Here is a 23,041-nt window from a genome sequence, read left to right on the forward strand (position 1 = left end):
TATTTCATACAGTTTATTTTTTTCTTCTTTTCATATCATACCATACTTCAGTTTGTCTTGTGTTGAAAGAAGGCTTAGATAAAAAGTCTTTCCTTTTAAGGCTTTTCTTCTGTGAAGTAGTTTGTTTGTAGTTTGTGCAAGGTGCCTGTAAAGGATGTTCCTGTAGTTACAATGAACAGAACCATTTTGTTTGCAACCTTGCACAAAATACTCAGTCACAAGAGAGTGTAAGCTTATTTTCAAAAGTACAACAAACAGGAACTGGGGATATTTGGTAACTATTTTGTAATCTTTTTAGTTTCATAAGCCTGTCTTGGCCCTCTCTAAGACTTGGTCACAGACTTCTTTTTGTATTTTAGACGTATTTCACAGTTTAACAAATCTTTTAATACTTTTTGTGGTGATGAAAAAATCTTAAGTGTTAGTTTGAAGTAAATGGTTTCCAGTAACTTATGAAATCACAATCATCTTAGTTGCCTCTAGATTCACTCCCTATCAGCACATCTTGGATATAGTGGCTTGTACTATTAACAGACCTCTCTTACCACTGAGGAGCTATAGAATGAGCAAGGTAACTTTTCTGGTTACTATTAGGAATACTCAAAAGTCTGAACCTAAAATTCAGAAGAAAAAGCCTGCAACTTGCCAAACAACTAGACTTACCATTCCCAATTACTGTATGGTTTTATATACTCAGTTTAACCGGTGGTAGTGTTTTTTTTTTTCTTCGCTAAGGTTGCAGTTCTATTGTAATGCTTACTCTCTATAGTTGTAACAGGAATCTAGTAAAACTGATTATGGCTTTTAGATATGTTTACATGTTCTAGAATATTTACTTCTGTCCAGTAATTTTTAGAAATATTTCAATCTTATTCCAAGCTTTTGTACCTTTGATGAACCAAAATACTGTCCAAAGTCTATATGACAGATAATACTGATGTTGAAATTGTTGAGTTTTGACAAAACAAGTTTGCCTGATTTCCTGGGAAAATGTGATCTCTGAAAGATCTTTTGTCGGTAACAGAAAGATGCAGAATTGGAGCTGGATCCAGTTTATTCCATCTCTATGTTATGTGTTCATTTGTCTTTAATATAAAAAAACTACTAACCCACAGTTGTGTTTTATTTTTCTTCCCCTGCCCGTTTCCCCCTGTCCCCAGGGAGGCAATAATGCAGGGCATACAGTTGTTGTGGATTCTGTGGAGTATGACTTTCATCTTCTGCCAAGTGGGATCATCAATCCAAAAGTCACTGCATTCATTGGTAAGTGGGACATCTCTGAAAAATAAACAATACTGTATTACAGACATCTGACATGTTAAAATAACAAAATATATCTGAGGACATACAGGATCAGGATTTTTCTTCCTCAAATTCTCATAGGCTTCAATTGCTCTGCTATCTTCTTAATACTGTTTTAACTCAATTGTGAAGTTTGGATTATGGAGAGGTTTTTTTACTGTCTTGAATAGTTCATCTTGATTCTTATCTGTCCTATCAAAGCAAACATCTACCTATGAGGCATATCTTCAATCTTCCATTCCCCCTTATTTTCTCAACCTATTACTTCTTTTATTCTCAGAATTCTTCCTCTCTACTTCAGCTGTGCTAAGTAGCTACCAATACCTTTTGAAACAGATCTTTCCTCCCTGCTCCATTGGATTATGAAATGAATGCTGACTCTGGAAGACTTATGCACTATATAGTTCTTGCCAAGAAGTCCTCTTAGGAGAGTACATTAGAAGGTTTAGGGCAGTGGCAGTACAGTGTGACATCAGGATCTGTGATGTGATTGCTTCCTGAAAAGGGGCTTTAATGTTTCCCCTCCCTCTCTTGTAATCCTGTTTTTAATGTTATGTGTTGTTTTTATTCCTTTGAATTGCTTTTACGAACAACTTAATAATGCTGCCTCTAAAACTGAAGGTAAATATAAAACATGTCTGCACAGTGTTACAACTACACATGTGCTTGTGTGCTGTTTCACAAGCCAGGTAAGTCTCTGGGGCACTAAGGGCTATGACCTATCAACAATTGCATCCTGCTATTTTGATACCCAGAACTCTTGTCCTTAGAGTGTACATCTGCAAACTGGGACTATTGCCATGCTCTTCCTTTCACTTCCTCCTGCATAACTTACTGCTTTGAGCTTGTAGCCTTCTTTCCTCTCATCTTGGTAAACACACTAAGAATAAGTGGTCACTGACAGTTTACTAAACAGGATAGCAACTAAAGAGCCTCTGTTGCTAGTTACTTGATTCATAAACAGTACTTGCTGAGTTCTTGGGTCCAGCTTATAGTGACTGTATACTAGCAGTCACCATTAACTCTCTATTTAATGGGAATTGGTGGTTAATTGCCTCTTCAGCTATTATATTGTGACTTGATAGTGGGATAATTATGGATCAACTTGCCTTACCTAGTATTTCTACAGAAATTGAGCCACTGGGCCTGGAAATAGATTCCTTCTGATGAAGGGGAGGTTGGGATAGCTGCTTCTAGTTTTGAGAGCTGGGGCAGACAATACTACTTTTATTCTCTTTTGTGTTACCATATCATGTTTCTTTAAAAGGTTATTGCTTGAAAACAATAAAAAAAGATGTCCATTTGTCATGTTTTGTTCAGTGGACTCAGGGTTGAGTAGGAAGAACCCCATCCTTTAAAAATACAGTAGGCAGGAGAGAACTTTTTATGAGTCCTCTTGTCTGTATCTACTATTTCTTAGTCTTATCTGTTCTGAAGTTTGTTTTTCATAGCTTCTTACAGGTCTGCCTTGTGTATAAAATCTCTTTTGGCAAGAAAAATAACACTGTCTGCCTTAGCATTCCACTGAAAGGTCTTGTGGGTTAAAAAAAAAGGGCAAAAGAATTGGAGCATTATAATAGATTATTACTATTAATTAGGATGGTACTGTGAAGGTTATAGTGAAGAAATCTAAACTCTAAACATCAAAATACAAAGTATCTGTGTGAAAGAAGGTGATACGCAAATGGTTTCAAGTGGCAGGTCCCTTCTTTAGCTAAATGTTATCATACTGATAGCTTTGGATCTACTGAGTTTGGTTTGATCTTAAGATGGTTCTGTTTTGCTATATGGAAATGCTCCCTGTGCACTCAGTGATGCTGGTTAGTTGAGTTAGTAGTCTGTCTTAGTAAGGTGACAGCTGTAGGAAAGCAAGCTTGCTTTGTTAGAGCTTTTTCATCTGCTGTTTTTGCTAGTCTGTTAAGAAGCCCAACTCTATATACTGAATATTCTGTATCTATTTACAGTAAAAGAGTGCCTGAGTGGATACTAGTGTTTATAATGGTGATAGAAATGTGCTAAGCTTTAAAAAAAACAATAGGGTTATTAAAGTGAAGTACAAAGAGGGAAGTTAATTTTAGGTATGAGGAAAAGGAAGTTGCATTCTAACTGTCCCATGATGCTGTTACTGATTGTCTGGATCTAAATTGAAAGTTTGTTGAGTTTATTAAAAGGATACAATGCACGTAGTCTTTTACAGATGATTTCCTAAGAATAAAAATCGCAGTGTCTGGAAAGTTTAAAAGTTTACATAAAATACTCTGCATACAAAATATTAAGTGTCTTTGAATTGCTTGGAATATTTTTTTCTGTGGTCAGTATAATTCATTAAATTTTGTGTAATGGTTTTCTTCAGGAAATGGTGTTGTAATTCATTTGCCAGGACTCTTTGAAGAAGCTGAAAAAAACTTAAAGAAAGGAAAAGGTGAGAAAATTTTAAGGTGCTACTCTTAAAATAGTGTGTGAGGCTCTTCCTTAAAAGGATCAGCTGGAGTATGCCTTTGTAGAGGTGACGTGTAATGTGTTTTTCCAGAATTCCATTTAGTTGATAGTTTCTGAAAGGAATCTCGCTCGAAGTCCTAGGGCCCTCGTGGGAAGACAGACTAAAGTAGTCTGTACAGTTTCAGAAGAGAACATGTCCAAATATGAATTACTTGCAGGCATTTTTCTTTGCTTAAAGCAGTTAAGAATTGAACCAGCTTGTTAAAGTGTGTTACCTGTTTGTAGTAGTTTTACAATATTAGTGTCAGTTTGATTATACTTATTAATGTAAACAAATGCTTTAGTAATCACTTCTTGATTCAGAACTCAATACTTTTAAAAAATTTTCTGTTATGTCTATAACCACACTTGGCAGTGAGGTAAATCAATGGTCTCGATTATTCAAAGCCAAAAAGCTACTAATTGATTGCTCAAATTGGGCAACTAGTAGAATAGCTAGAGTTCTTCCTCAGAACAAGCCTGACTTTCTCAGCTTTATAGGCTGATATGAGGTTTTAATTACTGAAACACTTTTTTTTAAATCTAAAAGCTGATTTTGCTCAATATGTAAATAGAGTGATTGAAGAATAAACATGAAAAGTGATTTCCTTTATACATCAGAAGACAGAAATGCTATACAAAACATAATCTGAACTATTTCATTTTGTCTTTTAAGTGCTAGAAGGCTGGGAAAAAAGACTAATAATCTCTGACAGAGCTCATATTGGTAAGTTCCTGGTTTTGGTTTGGTTTTTTGTTTAATTATTTTTTTTTTTTAAACTTTCTTTCTCTGAACTCCCCATGGCAGTAAAACTGTGACAACTTTTAGCCATCTCTTTTTATAGCTGTGAACTTTTCTTTAGAACTTTTTTCTCTGTATGCTGCTTTGGTTTATTGAAGATCCTAGAAAAAAATGTTCACCACTCAGGACCCTCCCAGATTTACATTCTAGTGATTCTTTAATCCTATTCCATAAGCATAACCTAGTCAGGAAAGCATGTTCACTTTCCAAGCCAAAGATTAAAGGTGCAAAGCTGTCAAGAAGCAGTTCAGAAGTTAATTGACTAAGGATACATTTCCCCCTTTGATGGGGAAGCAGTCTTGCTTATAGGAACTTTTCTGCTGGGAAACCATGTGACTAGGAGTGACTTCCAAACTCACAGGCTCCCTACCAAGTAAATTGCCACTTACTTTAGAAAGGAGACGTTATAGGAAGGACTTTGTAGGGGTGAGGAAATGACTGCCTTCCTCGACTGTTGCTTATCAGTCAAGTCTATGTTTCAGCTCTGCCTGATGAGATATAATATTTAAGAGTCGCAGCCACCAACACAGAGCTTTCAGAGGATCTTCCTGTATTGCTGCTAGGACATCTTTATTATATAAATTAATCTTTAAATTAGATCTTTAGGTATTTTAACATGATAATAACATAACTGCATGTATTAGGAAATGAGCTTATTTGCTGCTCTGGTAATCATCTTTTGAAGATGCAAACTTTTCAGGTCTTTATCAGATAATAGCTTGTAACACTGGAAAAAGATGTTGGTTTTGTCTTGTAGTTTTGGGGTGTTTTTTTTTAAACAAATTTGGAATAGCTTAGTGAGTAAACATGTTATATACAGAAAAAATATGTTCTTACTTTGGAGTAGGTACAGAGTTTGAAATAGTTGAGTAACTGTTTCTAAGATACTAAAATACTTTCTGAAAGTAGAATCACTGTTGGTGAATTACTTGGAAATTACTAGATTATTAGAAAAACTGTTCTGTGGTTATTGCATTGCTGTGGCAATACTGTGAACTTTCCATAGCTAAACATGTCCTGAGTAAAAAGGACCAGTAATAACTGTCCCTCATAATCGTTCAACCTCTGAAAATAAATGAACTTTCAGAATGCTTCTGTTTAGAATGCTTTAATGGCAGTCTGGAAATCTCTTGCCAAGATAAAACAGGCTTTCTCTAAAATGGGTATTGGCAAGCTGTGAATGATTAGCCTGTAACAAAAGAGCAACCAAAAATAGGATCAAGCTGCTGAGGATAATCTAGTCCTTAAAATTATGAGAATGTGTGGAAATAAACACAAATAAATTGGTATGGCAAACAAGGAAAACCACTCTTGTTTTGGAGAAGCTAGAGTACTTTAACGAGTGTTTTTCTTGCAAGTGATCAGTCTTTCCTGTGAATGTGTAGATTAGTTGTTGAACTTTTGGGAGATAGTACTTAAGAAAAATAAGCTGGCTTCTGTTAACCTGCAAACTGTTGCACCATTGTTTGTATTGGACACGAGTCTTGTCAGCTTGTTCTTTTTTCTTATGCCTTTATGGTAGTCAGTTGGTGCAAGGAATACTTTGCATGATCTTTGTCATTAATGACACGTAATGCTTTAAAAACAATAATCAGGGCTTGTGAAGATGACTTATGTTTATGTTCCAGACATAGGTGGGAGCTGTTGTATTTCCAAATGTATTTCAATGAAAGTTATCTAAAATGAATGAACGAGACTGTTTACTTGAAGTTCCCACCTTAAATTTCAGCAGTATGATGGTTTTTTACTATAACCTGTTTTCCAGGTTTGTTTTTTTTTCAGCTGTGTGATTTCTTTGTTGTCCGTACATTCTTTTGGGCTATTACAAAGTTTAAATGGCTTAGTTATTCTGTGGGATGTGTATACATGGTATGTAGGTATTCTACAAAACAAACACTTAACAAAATTCTCTGGAAAACCTCAACTCTTCCCTGGGAAAAAATGTAGCTTGTAAAAGAGGAGACAAGAAACTTTTGTCATTTTATTTACCTCTCCTCTTCAGTGTATATATTTTTGTTTTCCACATTTATAAACAGGTCTAGAGTTGGTTTGGATAAATTGTTACTGATATGGTAATTTGTTTCACACAAATTTTCTACTTAAGTTTTTTTTATCTTCTTAGTATTTGATTTCCACCAAGCTGCTGATGGCATCCAAGAACAACAGAGGCAAGAACAAGCGGGAAAGAAGTAGGTAGTTTTGTCAAACACAGGATGACCTAGTACAAAAGCATGATCTAATACACTGGATTTCTGTTACTATTTGCATCAAGTTTAAAAAAGTATTAATTATCCTTCTAACTCTTCAGTGTGGAATATGCAGGGATAATTTCTTATACTTTGGTCCTTCAGTGGCTGGCAAAAGATTATTTTTAAAAGGTTGTAGCTTGATATTTTCCTTTATGAAAATGTTCCTGGTTTCTAATTTGTTTTATAAAAAGGTTACCTTCTTCCTAATGTTTTAATAGTTTACTGGAAGTATTTGTTTCTGTAAAAATCTTTTTTAAGATTGAAGAACCCCCTTGTCATATCCAAATAACTGAAAGGTCTGGTGTGACTAATTTGGTATCTCATGATGATTCATTGTTGGAACTGCACATTGCCTACTACATGTTGCTTCTGAATTTCTGAAACTTTTGAAGCTTTTAGAAACTACCTGATATGTTTCTAACTTGTGATTTACAAGTAGCTTGCTAGTTTTTGGGGATAGAGATAAAAGATTTTAAGAGAGAGCCAGCCCAGTGAAGAAATAACCACTTTTCTCCAACTAATTGTTTCAGAGAAACCCAGGACAGAAATTACATTCAAAGCTAAAAAACTTTTAAGTTACTTTTTTAAGTGCTATATTTCTTTTTTCTCTGAGGTTCATGAAATTCTGCAACAGTCATACAGTTTTTGAGCTTGTTAAAACTACTGATGGATTGAAAGTACTAAGCTTGCTATTTTCTCCTAATTTTTCAGGCTATGTAATTGACTGTAGTGGTGAAGTGCTAGTACAGGCTGGCTAAGAACAGGCTATCAGAAACTGATTATCAAAAGACTTGTCTTCTGTTTGTTGTGGGTGGGGAATTGAAATAGCTTGGTAGAATGTCTAATTATAGATTTGACTGCATATCATATTAGGTATTAAAATTGTGTCTTCATGCTTCAAAGTTGATAATTACAAGTAGTGCGTTTATTTCTTATTTTAACTGAATGCTATTATCTGTTCAAATGTAGCTCAAAAACAGTCAGGCTCATGTAGCTTTCCTTGCAGAAAGGTTATAGAAAAGGTAATCTAATATAGTATATTATGCTTATAGAGTTGTTTTAACTTCTATAAATACAGTTTTCTGACAGCTTAACTCTTTTATGAGTTGGCATGTCTTGATGAAACAAAATAAAACCAGAAATATGTAGACAGTATGTCTACACAGTAATATTCTGAAACAAAGTTACATACTAAAGGTATCTCATGTTTTAAATGCTTAAAACAAGGTTTTTAAATGCTCAGTTAACAACATTTCATTTTATGCTAAGGATGTATTAGCTTTAAAGAAAAAACACCTTCATTTTCTTTCAATAATAACTCCTGTTACTATCTTTTGAAAGTTTGGGAACTACCAAAAAAGGAATTGGTCCAGTATATTCTTCAAAAGCAGCTCGAAGTGGACTCAGAATGTGTGATCTTGTTTCCGATTTTGATGAATTTTCTGAGAGGTAATTTCTGTATTTTGACACACAGTTGTAAGCATAGTGTTCAGTTTATAACTTTAACACATTTTCTATTAAGAATTATTAAAATATTTTATTGTTTAAAATTGTTTAATCACCAAATAACTGCAGTAAAACCTAAGGTTGGTGGAGGTGTTAGGAAGAAAACAAGCAAAAACCTTAGTGTAGCATTTTTGCCTTCCAGGTTCAAATTGTTAGCCAATCAATACAGAGCGATATATCCTACCTTAAAGATAGATATTGAAGGGGAACTGGAAAAGCTCAAGGTAAGTCTCCTTCTGCCTGTTAAATGATATAAGCGCTGTGTGCGGTTACTGTTTCGTGCATCTCCTGGTGACTGACACGTGTGCTTGTGTGAGGAGTTAAAATACATCATAGGACATTAGTATGTATCAATTTTAAGGAGTCTGCCAGCATCTGTCCTTCAAGGCGCTTTTGTCCCCACATTATGCACCGCTTCAAAACTTGGTTTCAAGAGAAATATTGTAAACTTCTAAGAAAAATGCTTGTATAGGGAGAATTATTTTGTACTTCCACTTGCTGAGACAAGGAGGAAAAAACACCAAGTTTGTAGTTGGGGAAGGCACGTTTCATTGTGAAGCAGAATATTAATTCCTGTGTCTGAAAACTAAGGAAATTATAAAACCTAAAGTAAATTATTACTCTAAATAATAAGCCTTAAGGAAAAAAACCCAACCTGCCTAGCAACATGGAAACATGTTGGTAACAAGAGACTTAATGAAGCCTGAGTACCAGCAAACTAGTCTTTATTATGAAAAGTATGAATTCTGATTTGATGTTTTCCCTGCAGTTGGGACAGTTGTGAGATTTATCACTAGTATTAATTCTCTTATGTCTAATAGTGTGATTTTTTGTGGTGCACCCAATTTCTTATTTTAAAAAATTGTCAGGTGTTTTTCCCAGCCTTTTTGTTCATATATTTTATAGAAACTTCAGTGTATGAGTTTTTTTTATCCCTTAGAGCTCTTCAACCAAATTTGATTGTTTAAAACTATCGAGGTACGTGTGGAACAAGGAAGGGTGTGCACAGTTACATGTTTAATTCTTTCAGAAAATCAAGCCAAAGAAGTTGTCATCCTTGTACCTTTAGTTACCACTCAGTTTACTAGCTCTAGAATGGAATATATGGGAGCTCTTAGCACTTCCACTTACCTTGCTTCGAACAATATCTGTTAACATATGTTGAGTTGTAGTGTTTTTATCAATATGGAGATCTAAAAGTCAGTTAAAGTTGAGTGGCTTATAATGTTATATAGTTTGATTAGTACACATCTGAAACTTATTGTTAGGGTGCTTTACCAGTGCTTTACCAGTGCATGCATTTGTTGGCTTTAGATGGCCAAAATTAAACTCCCCACATGCTGGTTTTGGGGGAGAAATTTTGAACACTTGGAAAAGAAATACTAAACACAGTAAAGTATTCTTATTGTACTCGAATAGTTCTAAACCACTTCTAAAGTTTTAAATTTTTTTCCCCTTTTTTCTTCCTTTTTTTTTTTTTTTTGTAACATAATACGTGTTTGTAGCTTGAGGAAAATAATGTGCACTGAATGGTTGTTTTATGGTAATGCACTTGATTAAATTTTGAAATACAAAGTGTTACATTCCGTGTCAAGTGAGTCATTAAAATGAGATCTTCCATATGCTCTCATGGGTAAGAAGGCTATGTAGCAAGTGTTCATCTGAACATTACTGGCTTCTCACATCCAGCTAATCAGTGGCATTCAGGCACTTGACCCGGAGTTGCAATAAATGACTTTTTGCTTTTACTTACAAACATACCTGTCTGTGTATCACAAATGAATGCTGCTTTACCAGTGCATGCATTTGTTGGCTTTAGATGGCCAAAATTAAACTCCCCACATGCTGGTTTTGGGGGAGAAATTTTGAACACTTGGAAAAGAAATACTAAACACAGTAAAGTATTCTTATTGTACTCGAATAGTTCTAAACCACTTCTAAAGTTTTAATTTTTTTTCCCCTTTTTTCTTCCTTTTTTTTTTTTTTTTCTTTCCTCTTAGGAAGACCATGTGTGTCTAATGTTCCTCCTTCCCTTGTTCATGTATTATAGCATATTTAGCATTTCTTTGTTTGCTTCTCCTTTTCAAAAGGAATAAGAGCATTATCAAGAGGGAACAATAGCACTTGGACTCTGGTTGGCTTTATCATAATGTAGTTATATAAGAGTCTTTTGTTTTATGCAGGGCTACATGGAAAAAATAAAACCAATGGTAAAGGATGGTGTTTATTTCATATCTGAGGCTTTACATGGACCACCAAAGAAGATCTTAGTAGAAGGTGCAAATGCAGCACTGCTGGACATAGATTTTGGTAGGTATAACCTCTTTTGAGACACATTGCTATATACTCAAATTGCGCAAGAGGCACACTTCTGTACTTAGCTGTTCTTATGACAGAAGTGCTTTGTATTCTGGAAGAACAGTGCTCTCTATGACTGGCAAATCATTAGAGGAGGAGAGGAATGTTTTTCGTTAAGTTCTTAAAAGTAGTGTGTAGCTGTTACTTCAGTGTCTATAAATTTCATATGAAATAACTCGTCGTATACATCTGTGGAAAACACTTCAGAAGAATAATTGAGAGCTTTGATCAGCAAGGTATATATGCAAAATACTTGTTGACCTTCGAAGAATCAACTTGCAGTTTTTTTAACCCTCTATGTAACAGTTTTCTACTGTTTCAAAATGTAAGGAAAGATATTGGGAGTCTGGATTGCTAATGAGGCAAGAGTGGAAATATCCCAATACATTTGAAATTATTAATGGTGCAGATTTTCTTAAAACACTGTCATTTTGCTATAAAATTAACTTCCTGATAGAAGTAGGTTTTGGGGGTTTTTTATTGAATTTATTATGTGTGTTATCATTATATTGTAAGGACAGGTAAACTATTATACTTCTGTATAAGCATAAGCAGTGTGTATGATTGGCTCCTGCATTTTGTCACATTTTTCTCAGTCTCACTAGCCTTGTAACTCAATCATTTTTATTGCTTAGGTCTGAAATTGAAGCCTGTAAGAACTACTATCAAATACAAAGTTAGTACACTCCCTGTTTTCAACTAGTAGGGGTTAGGATACTGGACATTTTCCAGCACAGTGAGTTTGAAAGCCTCTGCTTTTAAAAGGAAGATATGTCTAAGGCTAGTCATTGTAAGCACCAAGTTTTCACATGATAGTGTGAATATTGGAAGAAACTTCCTTTTTTAACCAGTAAAAAAAAACCACAAACAAAAAGTCTTCAAATATGCTTGTCACAGGGAATTGTTTGAGGTAAAACTGAAATATTTCTAGAAAACTGGGGGGGGTTGTTTTTTGTAAGTAGTGAGGATTTTAGATTTCATCTAAATACAGGAAATGCAAGTAGTGTGAAACTTACTGGGTATCTGTAATAGATATTGGGTTACTTGGATTTGTCTCCTGCCTCTGCTGAGAGACCCATACACACAGATAATACCTGCTGTCCTTAGGTAGATACTGTCAGTGGATTGGACAAATGGACTGACAATAGACAAGCCCTAGTCAAAAGATTTGACAATGCCAAATTTGGCTACTTAGCATTCTGAATGAGGCTGTTTTATGTGCCTTTGTGCACATTAGTCTTAATACTGAAGTTAGTTTTATGAGTGTGTGTCTGTTGGCAGTGAAGGTGGTAAATCCCCAGCCCTGCAGTCCATCCTGCATCTCTGGAATGTGTACTGAAGCTCATGTGTATGTGTCTGGGGGGGGCGGGTGCAGTCTTCTGTGTTTTTAAACACTAGGTAAGGATAAACCCATGTCAATATACCAGGCTGGGAGCTGGAAATGAGTAAAAATTTTCTCATTGACTCTGTTTGTGGCATCCACTGGCTACAATTTCTCTGTTGGTAAAGAAAAGCTCAACTGCTGCTTCCTAAGAAAAAGAAAGACTAGTTAGTGCTTATAAAATGCTATCACATGTTCATTTGTAAGCCTCTATCTGTCTCTTGAGAGACATGAGTTATGTCAAAGAATCAAGAGATACCTGAAGCCAATCTGCAAAACCTCACTGAACAGTCTTCAGCTTTTTAAAGTTGGCTGCATGGCTTTCAGTTCCTTTTGTCTTGGCTGTGCCTCTCTTACCTATCTCTGACTCTTACACGAAAAGAAAAAAAAATTTGAAGCACAAGGTAAATGTCTCTCTCTTAAATGTAGTTAATGTGTGACTGAAGCATTTGTTCACAATTCAGATCACCTAAGGACTAACATGCTCTGTTTCATCTTTCATTACTTAAAAAAAATATATATATAAACCTAAGAATTTTGAGATGTTTAAGTCTCATCTTTGCTGTCCAAGTTGCTTTTTAAATGAGGGCTGACTGTTTAACTAGAGACAAACTGTCACTGCTAATGAACAAGACTGTATTCCAGGAGTCCTTTTCCTTTTTCCTCTTTCTTTTGTGCAAATATTTTCTTATTTGACTATGAAAGCAAGATTATTATTTCCAGACTTGTACATTTCTTCAATTAAGAAGTATCAGACAATGTACATACAAAACTAAGAAGTCATAAGTTCTTGACCATAAAATAGGTTTGTTGTGTTTTGTTTTGTTTTTTAGTGTTGTGGAACCTAGGTGAGTGCAATGCAAGTACTATTCTTCACCAGGTTAGATTGATTTGTTTTGAAAAATTGTTTAATAAGTTTTAAAAACAATTATTTTAATAGGCACATACCCTTTTGTGACTTCATCAAACTGCACAGTTGGAGGTGTTTGTACAGGTCTGGGAATGCCACCGCAGAACGTTGGGGAAGTGTACGGAGTTGTGAAAGCTTACACAACAAGAGTTGGAATTGGTGCCTTTCCTACAGAACAGAATAATGTGAGTATTATCAGCCCCAGATGTGACCTGTAACTGGGTGAAATGGTGTGTCTGTTTTATGTTGAATCAGTGTTATGGGTGAAATGCAAGTAGATTACAGTGGGTTTGAGTGTCTCATTCTTCTGATTCTAGGCTGAGCTGACAGGACTGCTAAATGAGATTGTCAGTTTCTCAGACCTTCTTAAGGAATAGAAGAGTAGAGCAGAAACGAATTTTGAGACATTTGCTCAAATACCCTTCTCTTTAATTAGAAATAGCATTTTGTATATGTATTTTCATTCCCAATGGAAACTTTGTGAAAAATTGGGGAAAGAATTTTTAAGGTAATTTGCAATATTATCAAATGTCTTACATGTACACACCTGCATCATGTATTGTAAATAAAAAAAGGATCATATAATGTGTTACTCTTCGCTAGGAAATTGGAGAATTGCTGCAAATGAGAGGCAAAGAGTTTGGTGTTACCACTGGTAGAAAGAGAAGATGTGGCTGGCTGGACCTTGTGTCACTCCGATATGCCTATATGATTAATGGATTTACTGCGTGAGTTACTTTGAATCTTTGCTTGCACCTTGACATAAAATCATGAAATGCTACAGATTACTGGTAGTTGTGCATATGCTAGTTAGTAAGATTCAGACTGTTAGTATAGATTTGTTTAATGTTTCAATATTTTGATAAATTAACTGTCCCTCATGGTTTTTTTTCCTATCATTAGGTGTTTTTTTTTGGTCATTTATGTTTTCTTTCCTTTACTTGTAGCACATTGTTACTTCTCATTTAAAATGATCCAAGAAGCACTTAGTATCATGGTACTTAATGCTTCAAGCTACCCCAACCCCTGCCATCCCACCAAGCCAAATTAAGTGCATTGCAGGGGCCTTGAAACCTGATGTAGTTTGGAGTTTTGATTCATAAGTTTGTATTCAAAATAAGACAGATGGGAAACCATCAGTATGTTCAGCAGTATATGTAAATGTAGAAAATTTGGATATGACTTTCAATTAAAATGAAAATCATGTGTCTGAAACCAAGCTGGAATAAAATTTCTAGCAGATGAAACTGAGTAAATACCTGCTTTACTTAAATTTTCCTGGTTTTGCTTGTTCTTGTGTTTGTTATTTAAAATAGTGTTTGATTATCTTGCTGCCTTCACTGTAGGACAGGAAGATTTGGCAGAGAACAGAAATAGCAACAGGCATCATGCTATGAAACCATCTTGAATAGTCATAAAATATCTTGGTAGCACCCTGACCACTTAAAATTCTAACAGTTAAAGCTATAGACCAGTCACATTCATTGGAGATCAACCTTCTTCTTTGCATTTTGCCATTTTCTTATAGTACTAGATCTAAGGATACAACAAAAAGGCTGTCTTGAGTTTTAATTTTTCTATATATTTTTCAAGTCACGTCAGTTAAAGGAATGAGTGCTATACAAGCTATTTTTCTGATAAAAGGCAATTAATTGTAATGTGCAGAAATCGCTTCTGGTATTGTTACAGTATCATGAGAGAACTGTTGAACTTGTTTAACCAGAATAATGTTCCTTTATAGATTGGCACTTACCAAATTGGATATCTTGGATGTATTTCCAGAAATCAAAGTTGGTGTTGCATACAAACTAGATGGTGAAGTCATACCTCATTTTCCTGGTAAGACTATTGAACAATTTTAGATTTTGGTGAAAATCCGATATTTAAATACATTTTACTTTTTACTTGTAACATTTATGATAGGAATGTGTTACTTCAGCATCAAGCTGTCCCCGTCTTCCCAGATGCACCAGAGACACACTGCACTGCACCTGTACCACACCCTAAAGACATCTGTACCAAATACTGTCACTTGCCTACTAGAAAGATACTATATAAAGCTACTTAAATCTAAATTTTATTACAACTTCATCCCTTTCATTTGATACAGACTGCATTACCTTCAAGCTAAATTGGAAGCTCATTTATTTCGCACTCCTTTCATTCCCTCTTCTTGAGGGACAAGTCTTCATTTAGGTGTGCGGTAAACCACATGAGAGAACTGAGGTGTGGAAAATGCTGAGTTTTCTTTCCCTCTGTTACTTTCTTAACAGTTCAGTTCCCTTTAGTGGTTCACAGAGCAGCCAAAAATCTGTCACACCTATGCAGTGGAAAAGAGGGGGAAAGGGTGGGGGAGGAAATGAGCAATTAGGTGAAAGTAAGACTATTTTCTCATGCAGGACCAACATACATCAGCTTAGCATTGATAGAAGCTGTAGCTCCTGAGGAAGACAGTGGTCATTTTGGTGATCATGAGTCTGTGTGTTAAATACTCAAATATTACAAAACATTGTTTTCATGGATAATTTTTTTTTTCAGTTTGCTGTGGTAGAGATACTCCAGAAAAAGGAAGAATGTTGACTGCTACTAGAGATTGAGCTTTCTGATTTTCTAATGTGCACATAGGTGCTTGTTGCTATTCTAATGCTCCCTAAGGGTTTGAGGCTGGATACAGGTTACAATTTTTCATATTATGTGGGTGAGGAGATCAACTGTAGTAATCAGATACAACTCACAGCAGGATTTATGTTTTATAAAGATGTAATTATGTATAGAGGAATAAGTGATAATCTGCCAGTTGTCCTTGAAAATAGCACAGATCTGTTGGGGAAATTCATGCTGAAATTAAAAAAAAATCTCCTGTTTCTCCATCCATTTGGGGGAGTTCTCTTGTTGATTTGCCTTGCAGCATCTTCAAAGGAAAGTGCCAGTTAGAATCAGAATACGTCCTAATGACATGTCATTAACTTTTATTCAGGAAATTTAGTTCTCATCTTGACCTAAACCAAGGAGTGATTTTTCTTTTTTAAGACTCAGATATTTCCTGATTGATACCTCTGTCAAAATATTAAGAAACTTTGTGTGTACTTTAGATGGCCTTTGAGCATAATGGAGATTGCACTTTTGAACTGAACTACTCAGTAAATGCTTCACCTGTAGGCCTGTCATCTAGCCTGGGAGCTATTTGAAGTGTCTTGTGCTCAAGCCTGGAGTTCATGTCAGTCTGGCAATCCATCATTAAAGATCATATAAGCAGGTGGCCATGTTTTCCAGTACAAACACTGCTTTTTCCCCACATGGATTGATTGTCTCTCTCAGATGGGACCAGAATCTTATTACAGCTCCTGAGGGCAGACTTTGCTCCCTGTATATATGCCCAGGTAGTAGATAGCTGACCTTTGGTTGTGGAAGCATAACATGGCTTACCTGCCTAACTGTACTTTACTGTATGAACAGTTAAGAATTTTGGTAGAAACTTAGTAGAAGCTGTTGTCTCTGCTGTTGTGCTTTGTTAAGTGTCAGGAAGGAGTTTGAGCTGAACTTCTGGTAAGCTGGAAGATGCTGTCTCTCACAGTGCCTCTGTGTTCCACACCTCTCTTTTTCTATGCTTCTTAACATTTGGCAGCACTTTCAGCACATATGCTGCAGGTTACTTATTACCACTGCTCCTGGCATAAAAAAACCAAAAGGTAACTTTCTTCCCACTTGGTGTTTTTCAGACCATTAGATTATTTCTGATGTCTGCATCTCCGCATGATGTGCACTTGTATATTTTTTCTTTTATCTTGCCACTTTGACATTTTAAATTTAATTTAGAAGCAATCTAGCCTGGGAATCTCTTGCTGGCAGGGTATTTCTTCCTCCACTCCCTACCATCCCACTCTCTTGGAGATGTTAGTGATTTACCCTTCTTGTGAAATGACTGTCTCTAAATTAGAAGCACACACACTGCCCACCATCTCAGGAAAAACATGCCATATTTCATATATTGTTCCTTTTTCCAGCTGGATCAGAGAATCATGAGTTTCACTCAATTTTTTTAGCTTTGATTTCTGTGGGCATTTTATAACCTCCTGTTAAGAAAGAACTGAAAATGTCTTGTAAATCTACCACCGACTTCAGTTGGAATCCTTGAGGCTGTAGTCTCTTGCCATGGAGCTGGTCAGCATCTCCATTTCTGTTCAGTGATAGGAGTTTATGAAAGAAAGAAAACACTCTGGTAGCTCTCATCCTGTCAGTTCAAAAAGAGTGTGAGAACCATGGTCTACTTGTGCTAATGTCTCCTGTCCAACTTGGGAATCGGTTGATCTCAGCACAGACAGACGCAATCTCTAGCTCAGGAGACTTTGAAAATGGAGATTCTTAGGAAACTGGGAGATTATTTTGGAGAAGATAGAGTACGTGGTTGCTTTTGTTTTTTTCTGGTGCTTTTTCACTGAGCATCTACTGTAGATTACCAAGCTAGAACACTGTACTAGATAAATGTTTCATCTGACCCATGTGACTGTTGTGCCTGTCTGTTGTCAGGGCTAGCCTGACTACAAGTCTTGATGAGGATCCTTTGCCTTAACCTGTGAAAAACTGAGTCAAAAAATAGTGCATTTCTGCACTGCTGTAGGCTTTGAAGTCAGTAGAGCGTAATTCTCTTTCACCCTTACTCAAAATGCCTTGTTCATAAAGGCTGCCTTTATAACATTGCTATTACTGAACTCTTACCTGCACCAGGACAAATTATTCAACATGCTGAGCCTGAGTTTGTTGGCTACATGCACACTGGGGATTAGCTGTGGTTTTTGTATTTCCCATTTTCAGTCTTAAGACTTCTGTTACACTGCCCAGTCTCATTCCAAGACTGATGTTCAGATAATTACTGGAATGATTCAATTGTTTAACATTTCCCAGCACTTGAAATCATCACAGGATTCAGAGGTAATGGGCAACATTGTAGCAAGTTACTAAATGAACGACAAAATACAATATACTAATGGCTTTCTATTCTGAGAAGTAATTGGAACAGTTTCTGGTTATACATCATGTGGGACTCCACACTGGTTGACGAATTTGTTGCGGAGTTTTGGGGCAAAGGGTCTGTGGGCATCAGAAGTCTGTTATGTATAAACTACATCTTACAATTATGTTTAAAGAGTACACTCCTGTGCCATTTTGAAGTATAACTGCCTGATACTTACAAGCTGGTGCCTAATTTTGCTTTTGTATGACCAACATCATAAAGGGGGAATTGGATCTCGATGTTTGTTCAGAGAAAAAAAAAAAAGTCAACATTTTGGGGAGTTGTTTTTCCTGAAAAGTTGTTTTCTGAACTGAAAAGGGTGTGGTTTAAGCAAAATACATGCATGTGATTGAGTACTGGAATTCCAAAAGTCTAAGTCCTAATAGTTTGTTTTTATTTCTCTGCTTATATTAACAAAACAAGACATTTAAGTACCTTCAGTGTGGGTGTTATCTTATGAGTAAACTTCTTTGTATAAGAAAATAAGAAAAAGCTTTGTATGTATTTAGTGGTAGAGGATTTATCATCTTGTAGACATAATATTTTTGTTTCTGTTTTTTTCTCAGCCAACCACGAAGTCTTAAATAAAGTAGAGGTTCAGTATGAGACACTCCCAGGATGGGATACAGACATCTCAAATGCAAGGACGTTTGATGAGCTGCCTGTAAATGCACAAAATTATGTTCGCTTTATAGAAATGGAGTTGGGTGTTCCTGGTAAGTAAAACAGATTTTATTGTTTTGAATTTTTCCTACTCCATTATACTTATCTTGTGCTTTGCCTTAAGGAGCATTCAAAATACTGGAAACGAGTTTGTAGCTGTGTTTATTCTGATGTACCTGGCGATGCTTGTAGTTATTGTTTCACTGTTTCTTAGCCATCTATTTAGCTATTGAATTGAAAATTCTCAAAAGTTACACTATGCCTTCTTTCTTTGGCTTGTACTGTAGTTCTTGTTCAACTGAGATTTTTATAACTTGCTTAAATATTTTTCAGATTGGTTATAATAGGGCTTTAATTCTGCTGCCATTATAAAGTCAATGAGACTACTGGTATATTAATGTGATTAAATATATTTGACAGTAAGAGGTAGTAAGCTTAACAAATTTATCTTATGGTCCCTGGTCCCTAATAAAGATGATCCTGTGGTTCCATCCATGGGAATTAGGAGATGATGCAAATCTTTACTGACAGCTCCTGTGTATCTTTTTTCCTATCATCCGGGAAACTGATTTATTTATTTATTACGGCAGCTTTGAAACCGCTCCTGCTTTCTAAGTTATAAAGGCATTCTTACTTTGAGAATATTAAACATAGTTATAATTTCTTAACATGCTAGTAGTATATGCTGTATTTTCTTCAGACTATGGTAGTTAAGATCTTAAGCACTTAAGAAGATAAATTTGTATCTTAAGATACAATCTGATCTTGCTTCATATTACTTATAATAAAAGTTTGCTTTTCTCTCCTGCAGTGAAATGGATTGGAGTAGGGAAATCCAGGGAATCAATGATCCAGCTGTTTTAAAGATTTCAGATGCATGGAAGAAAGCACACTCCTCAAAAGACTGCTCATTCTTAAATGCATTAGTAGCCCGCAAAGCAAAGATGTTGGAAAGATAGATTTTTGCATGGAAAGAAATGCTAGAGTTGATACCCCTAAATCAATCGCTACTCCTGAAAGAGACATTAACATGAGCCTGCATCAGTTCTTGTTCAACTGCAATTTCCAGGACATTTGTCATTGTTGTTCGAGGTGCCATCAAATTTATTTTTTTTCTTTACTTAATATTTACTTCATAATGTAATTCCTGTTTGAAATCTAAGGTAGCATTACTTTCATGTCTATTTGTCTTTGTTATCCTCTCTCTGCTTTTGGCGGTGTTACTTCCCTGAAATTTTAGACAGTAAAAGTAATGCAGTTTTGCACAGATAGTTTTACATCCTCATTATTTGTATTCCTAAAGCTGTTGTTTTCTTAATAGCTGCTCTTGTGAGTGATTAAAGAGGGGAATTCTGATTTTATAATGCTATAAATGCTGTCTAAATTATTGTGTGATCTGTTTTTTAAAAAATGACGTGATGCCAAGTTGTTAAGAATGTCCAGGTTTTTTTAGCTGTGTAACAGGAAACTTACTCTTTGTAACTCACAGAGGACACTCAAGTGTTTACCAGGAGGTGTGCCCAGAAAGTTAGGAAATTGATATTGTAAAAAGTTCATTTGCGATTATTAAAGAACTGCTCTGATTTTGAGTTAAATGTTTTACAATGTTACTTGTTTTTTTCCTGGTATTTAAAAAACCCTGCACTTCTCTACTTCCAAGGCACATATCTCAAAATGTTTCCCTAATTAAATGAGGTTATATTTATATCTGGTGAGAAGTCTAACATTTTGATGCCCTTTTAAATTCCTTTCTATATAGCAAATAGAAGACCTTTCTCTGGAGAACTGGCAAAGCAGAGACACTTTAGTAATTATAAATTGAAGATGCTTTAGAAGTAGCATTTAAAGTATTCACTGTATTTGCTTCAGATGTAAGGAAAATAACAAGTATTCACCTCATGATATCTGACATATCGTGGCTTATTAGTGTTGGGAAATGTTCTAGAATTATTTTAATTTATCTGTTATTATATATTCCAAAGAATCTGATTTTTTTTTTTGGCAACAACCCAATAATTACATATTCCCTTTCCAGATTTTTTGAGAATGACTTTGTTTTTACACTCTTTACTATGGTATTCATGTGCATCCTTTTAACTTCAAATAAAACTTACCTTGTTTCCTAAAAACAAGTTTCTGTCAAGGTGGGACAGTAGTTTTAGATTTAGTTTATTAGATTTTGGGTATGTGGGTGAACATAAGAATTTTTTCATGCTAAATTAAAGATATGAGGCCTTCCAGATTATGTCTTGGGTAACCAGGTGTTGCCTTAAATGGAACAGATTTGTTGGATTGATGCTGCTCTTAAAGTGTTTAGCACAATGTTTATGTTTTCAATTGACAAAAAATTACTTACCATAAGGGGGAGGAACAGGAGGGTTGAAGGATAAATACTGGTAGTTAAGGAGCATTTTCTATTGAATTGTTTGCATATGATGGAGCAGTTATCAGGGTGTGTGTTTTAGTTGTGTAATATGTGGGAAGAGGAGGGTACCACAGAACGCTGGAAAATTGACAAATATGTGGGAAGACCTTTGTATCGGCATTACACATAAAGTTTATTTTCATCAGCCTTAAAAACCAAATAACTTTTATTTTTATTTGTTGTTTGTTTTTTTTCCCACTGGAGGTTACGAGGATCTAGTTTTGCTGTCATCCTTGCAGTCCAGGAGAGAACCATACCATCCTTCCTCAGCTAAGGGACATCTTGAATTACAAATCTCTCTCTAGTTCCCTGATGAAGGGATATAACTGTGTGAAACAAACACTAATGTTCATTTACATGGAGAAACCAGTATTACTATTTTCTAGGTCATGGAGGGAATGGATCTTTCAATGTGAACCACAGGTGATAATTACTAAGTATTCTTGTCTTCCTGTAGCTGTAGGAGGCATCTACAGTGCTGTCAGTGAAACTCCCAGCCAAAGACTGGGGGCCTAACTGGTTGAAGGAGTAAGTAAATAAATGAGGGCGTGCTTTCCTTCTGCAGTGAGTGAATAAATAAGGGCTCACTGTGTAGTTGTCTTTCACTTCTGCAAAGGAGAGACCTTCAAGTTCAAGGCCTGTTACAGTTCCTTGACTGTTGTAACTCTACAGGACAAACTAGCCTTGTTTTTTAGTTGAGGAATTTGTATTCCCACATGCAGCAGGATTTCTAAGCAATATAGCTATAGCCTAAAATGATACAAAGTATTTTTGCAGTTAAAGAAACAAAACAGAATTGTCTTGGATGCAAGAGTGATTTATGTTCCTTTGCTTTCTTTAAGTTCAGCTGAGATTGTTCTTTTATTCTTCCATTCAGGTACAGGCCTGGAAGGTACATGTCCAGATAATAGGTGGTCCAGGATCTGTTGGTGTATACTTACTCTTGTGACCTGAAACAAAGAATTTTTCTCTTTTATTTTAGGTGGTTAAACTTGTCTGCAAACCTTACTATGTTGTCCTTGAGTGCCAGTTTCACCTAAGCTTTCCTGGAATGAATTAATGGACTGGTGCACAAACACTTCCCTGGTGTCAAAGGCTGGTTTATAGAGTGGTTATATCCTCTCCAATTCTCTCACTTCCCAATGCTAGTTTTTCTACCTCTTGTTTCATTTGTACATACGGGGAAATGCGCTATTGTGTCATCACCAGCCTGAGTGTTGTGGAAACAAATGCTAAGTTACAGAGATAGATTCAAGCACTGTATGCTCTGCTTTTGAAACCGTGCTGTGTTTACCTACAGAAGCTGTAAAAAAGGAAAAAATCTTTGTACTTCAATGACAAGCATGTAGTTCCTGTCTACTCCCTTCCTCTCTGAAGTATCTCCTATTGCTACCATGGAAGGGGATAGGATGGTATTGAAGTATCATAACTGAAATTGATTCTCCTCCAAGTGCCCTCTCCCACTAAGGGGATGTTTTCAGGAGGCATGGATACCTGTTAGACCTGATGGCAGACAAGGTATTTTGATCTCATGCCATTCTTGCTGCCACTTAAATATTTATGAGGTACATTCTCTTGGGCTCGTGCTGTAGTGCAGCATTTAATAGCCCTCATGTCCCTACAGTTTAGCGTATCTCCTCTACTAACTAATAGGAGGGGAAGTGAGGGATACTTCTGTTGCTCAGCCTTTCCATTTGTATTCCATTTGTAATTGGGTCTTGGCATGTAGCTAATGGACAAAACCTTCAGATAAAGTGGCAGACAGGATAGTGTTGATTTAATACATGACAGCTGCTTTCATATCATCCTAGAAATCTACTTTATAATAGAAGATCATAGTTTCCTTTTGCTGTCACAGCCAACTCCCTTAATGAAACATAATCAAAGGTTTGGCTGGTTTATAAAAAGTAAAAGGCAAAGTTGCTGGGAATTAAGGGATAACTCAGTCTGGTGAGT

At 35.8% G+C, this 23,041-nt stretch overlaps 1 protein-coding gene across 1 annotated transcript; it reads left to right on the forward strand.

Annotated features, from left to right (window-relative positions):
* Nucleotides 1-1,162: 1,162 nt before the first annotated feature.
* On the forward strand, nucleotides 1,163-20,033 carry ADSS (adenylosuccinate synthase). Its single transcript, XM_010004582.1, has 12 exons — nucleotides 1,163-1,263; nucleotides 3,656-3,724; nucleotides 4,457-4,507; nucleotides 6,705-6,771; nucleotides 8,173-8,280; nucleotides 8,480-8,561; nucleotides 10,521-10,647; nucleotides 13,017-13,171; nucleotides 13,590-13,714; nucleotides 14,728-14,825; nucleotides 18,564-18,713; nucleotides 19,472-20,033. The coding sequence occupies exons 5-12, from the start codon at nucleotides 8,240-8,242 to the stop codon at nucleotides 19,522-19,524; spliced, it is 831 nt and encodes a 276-aa protein (XP_010002884.1). The 5' UTR covers nucleotides 1,163-1,263; nucleotides 3,656-3,724; nucleotides 4,457-4,507; nucleotides 6,705-6,771; nucleotides 8,173-8,239; the 3' UTR covers nucleotides 19,525-20,033.
* The last annotated feature ends 3,008 nt before the right edge of the window (nucleotides 20,034-23,041 follow it).

Source organism: Chaetura pelagica, unplaced genomic scaffold (assembly GCF_000747805.2).
Source record: "Chaetura pelagica isolate M959 unplaced genomic scaffold, ChaPel_1.0 scaffold278, whole genome shotgun sequence".
Classification (NCBI taxonomy): domain Eukaryota; kingdom Metazoa; phylum Chordata; class Aves; order Apodiformes; family Apodidae; genus Chaetura; species Chaetura pelagica.

Coding starts and splice junctions, on each gene's coding strand:
- ADSS (XM_010004582.1), top strand. CDS start 8,240: ATGTGTGATCTTGTTTCCGATTTTGATGAATTTTCTGAGAG. Junction 13,715..14,727: donor ATGATTAATGGATTTACTGC/GTGAGTTACTTT, acceptor GTTCCTTTATAG/ATTGGCACTTACCAAATTGG. Junction 18,714..19,471: donor AATGGAGTTGGGTGTTCCTG/GTAAGTAAAACA, acceptor TCTCTCCTGCAG/TGAAATGGATTGGAGTAGGG.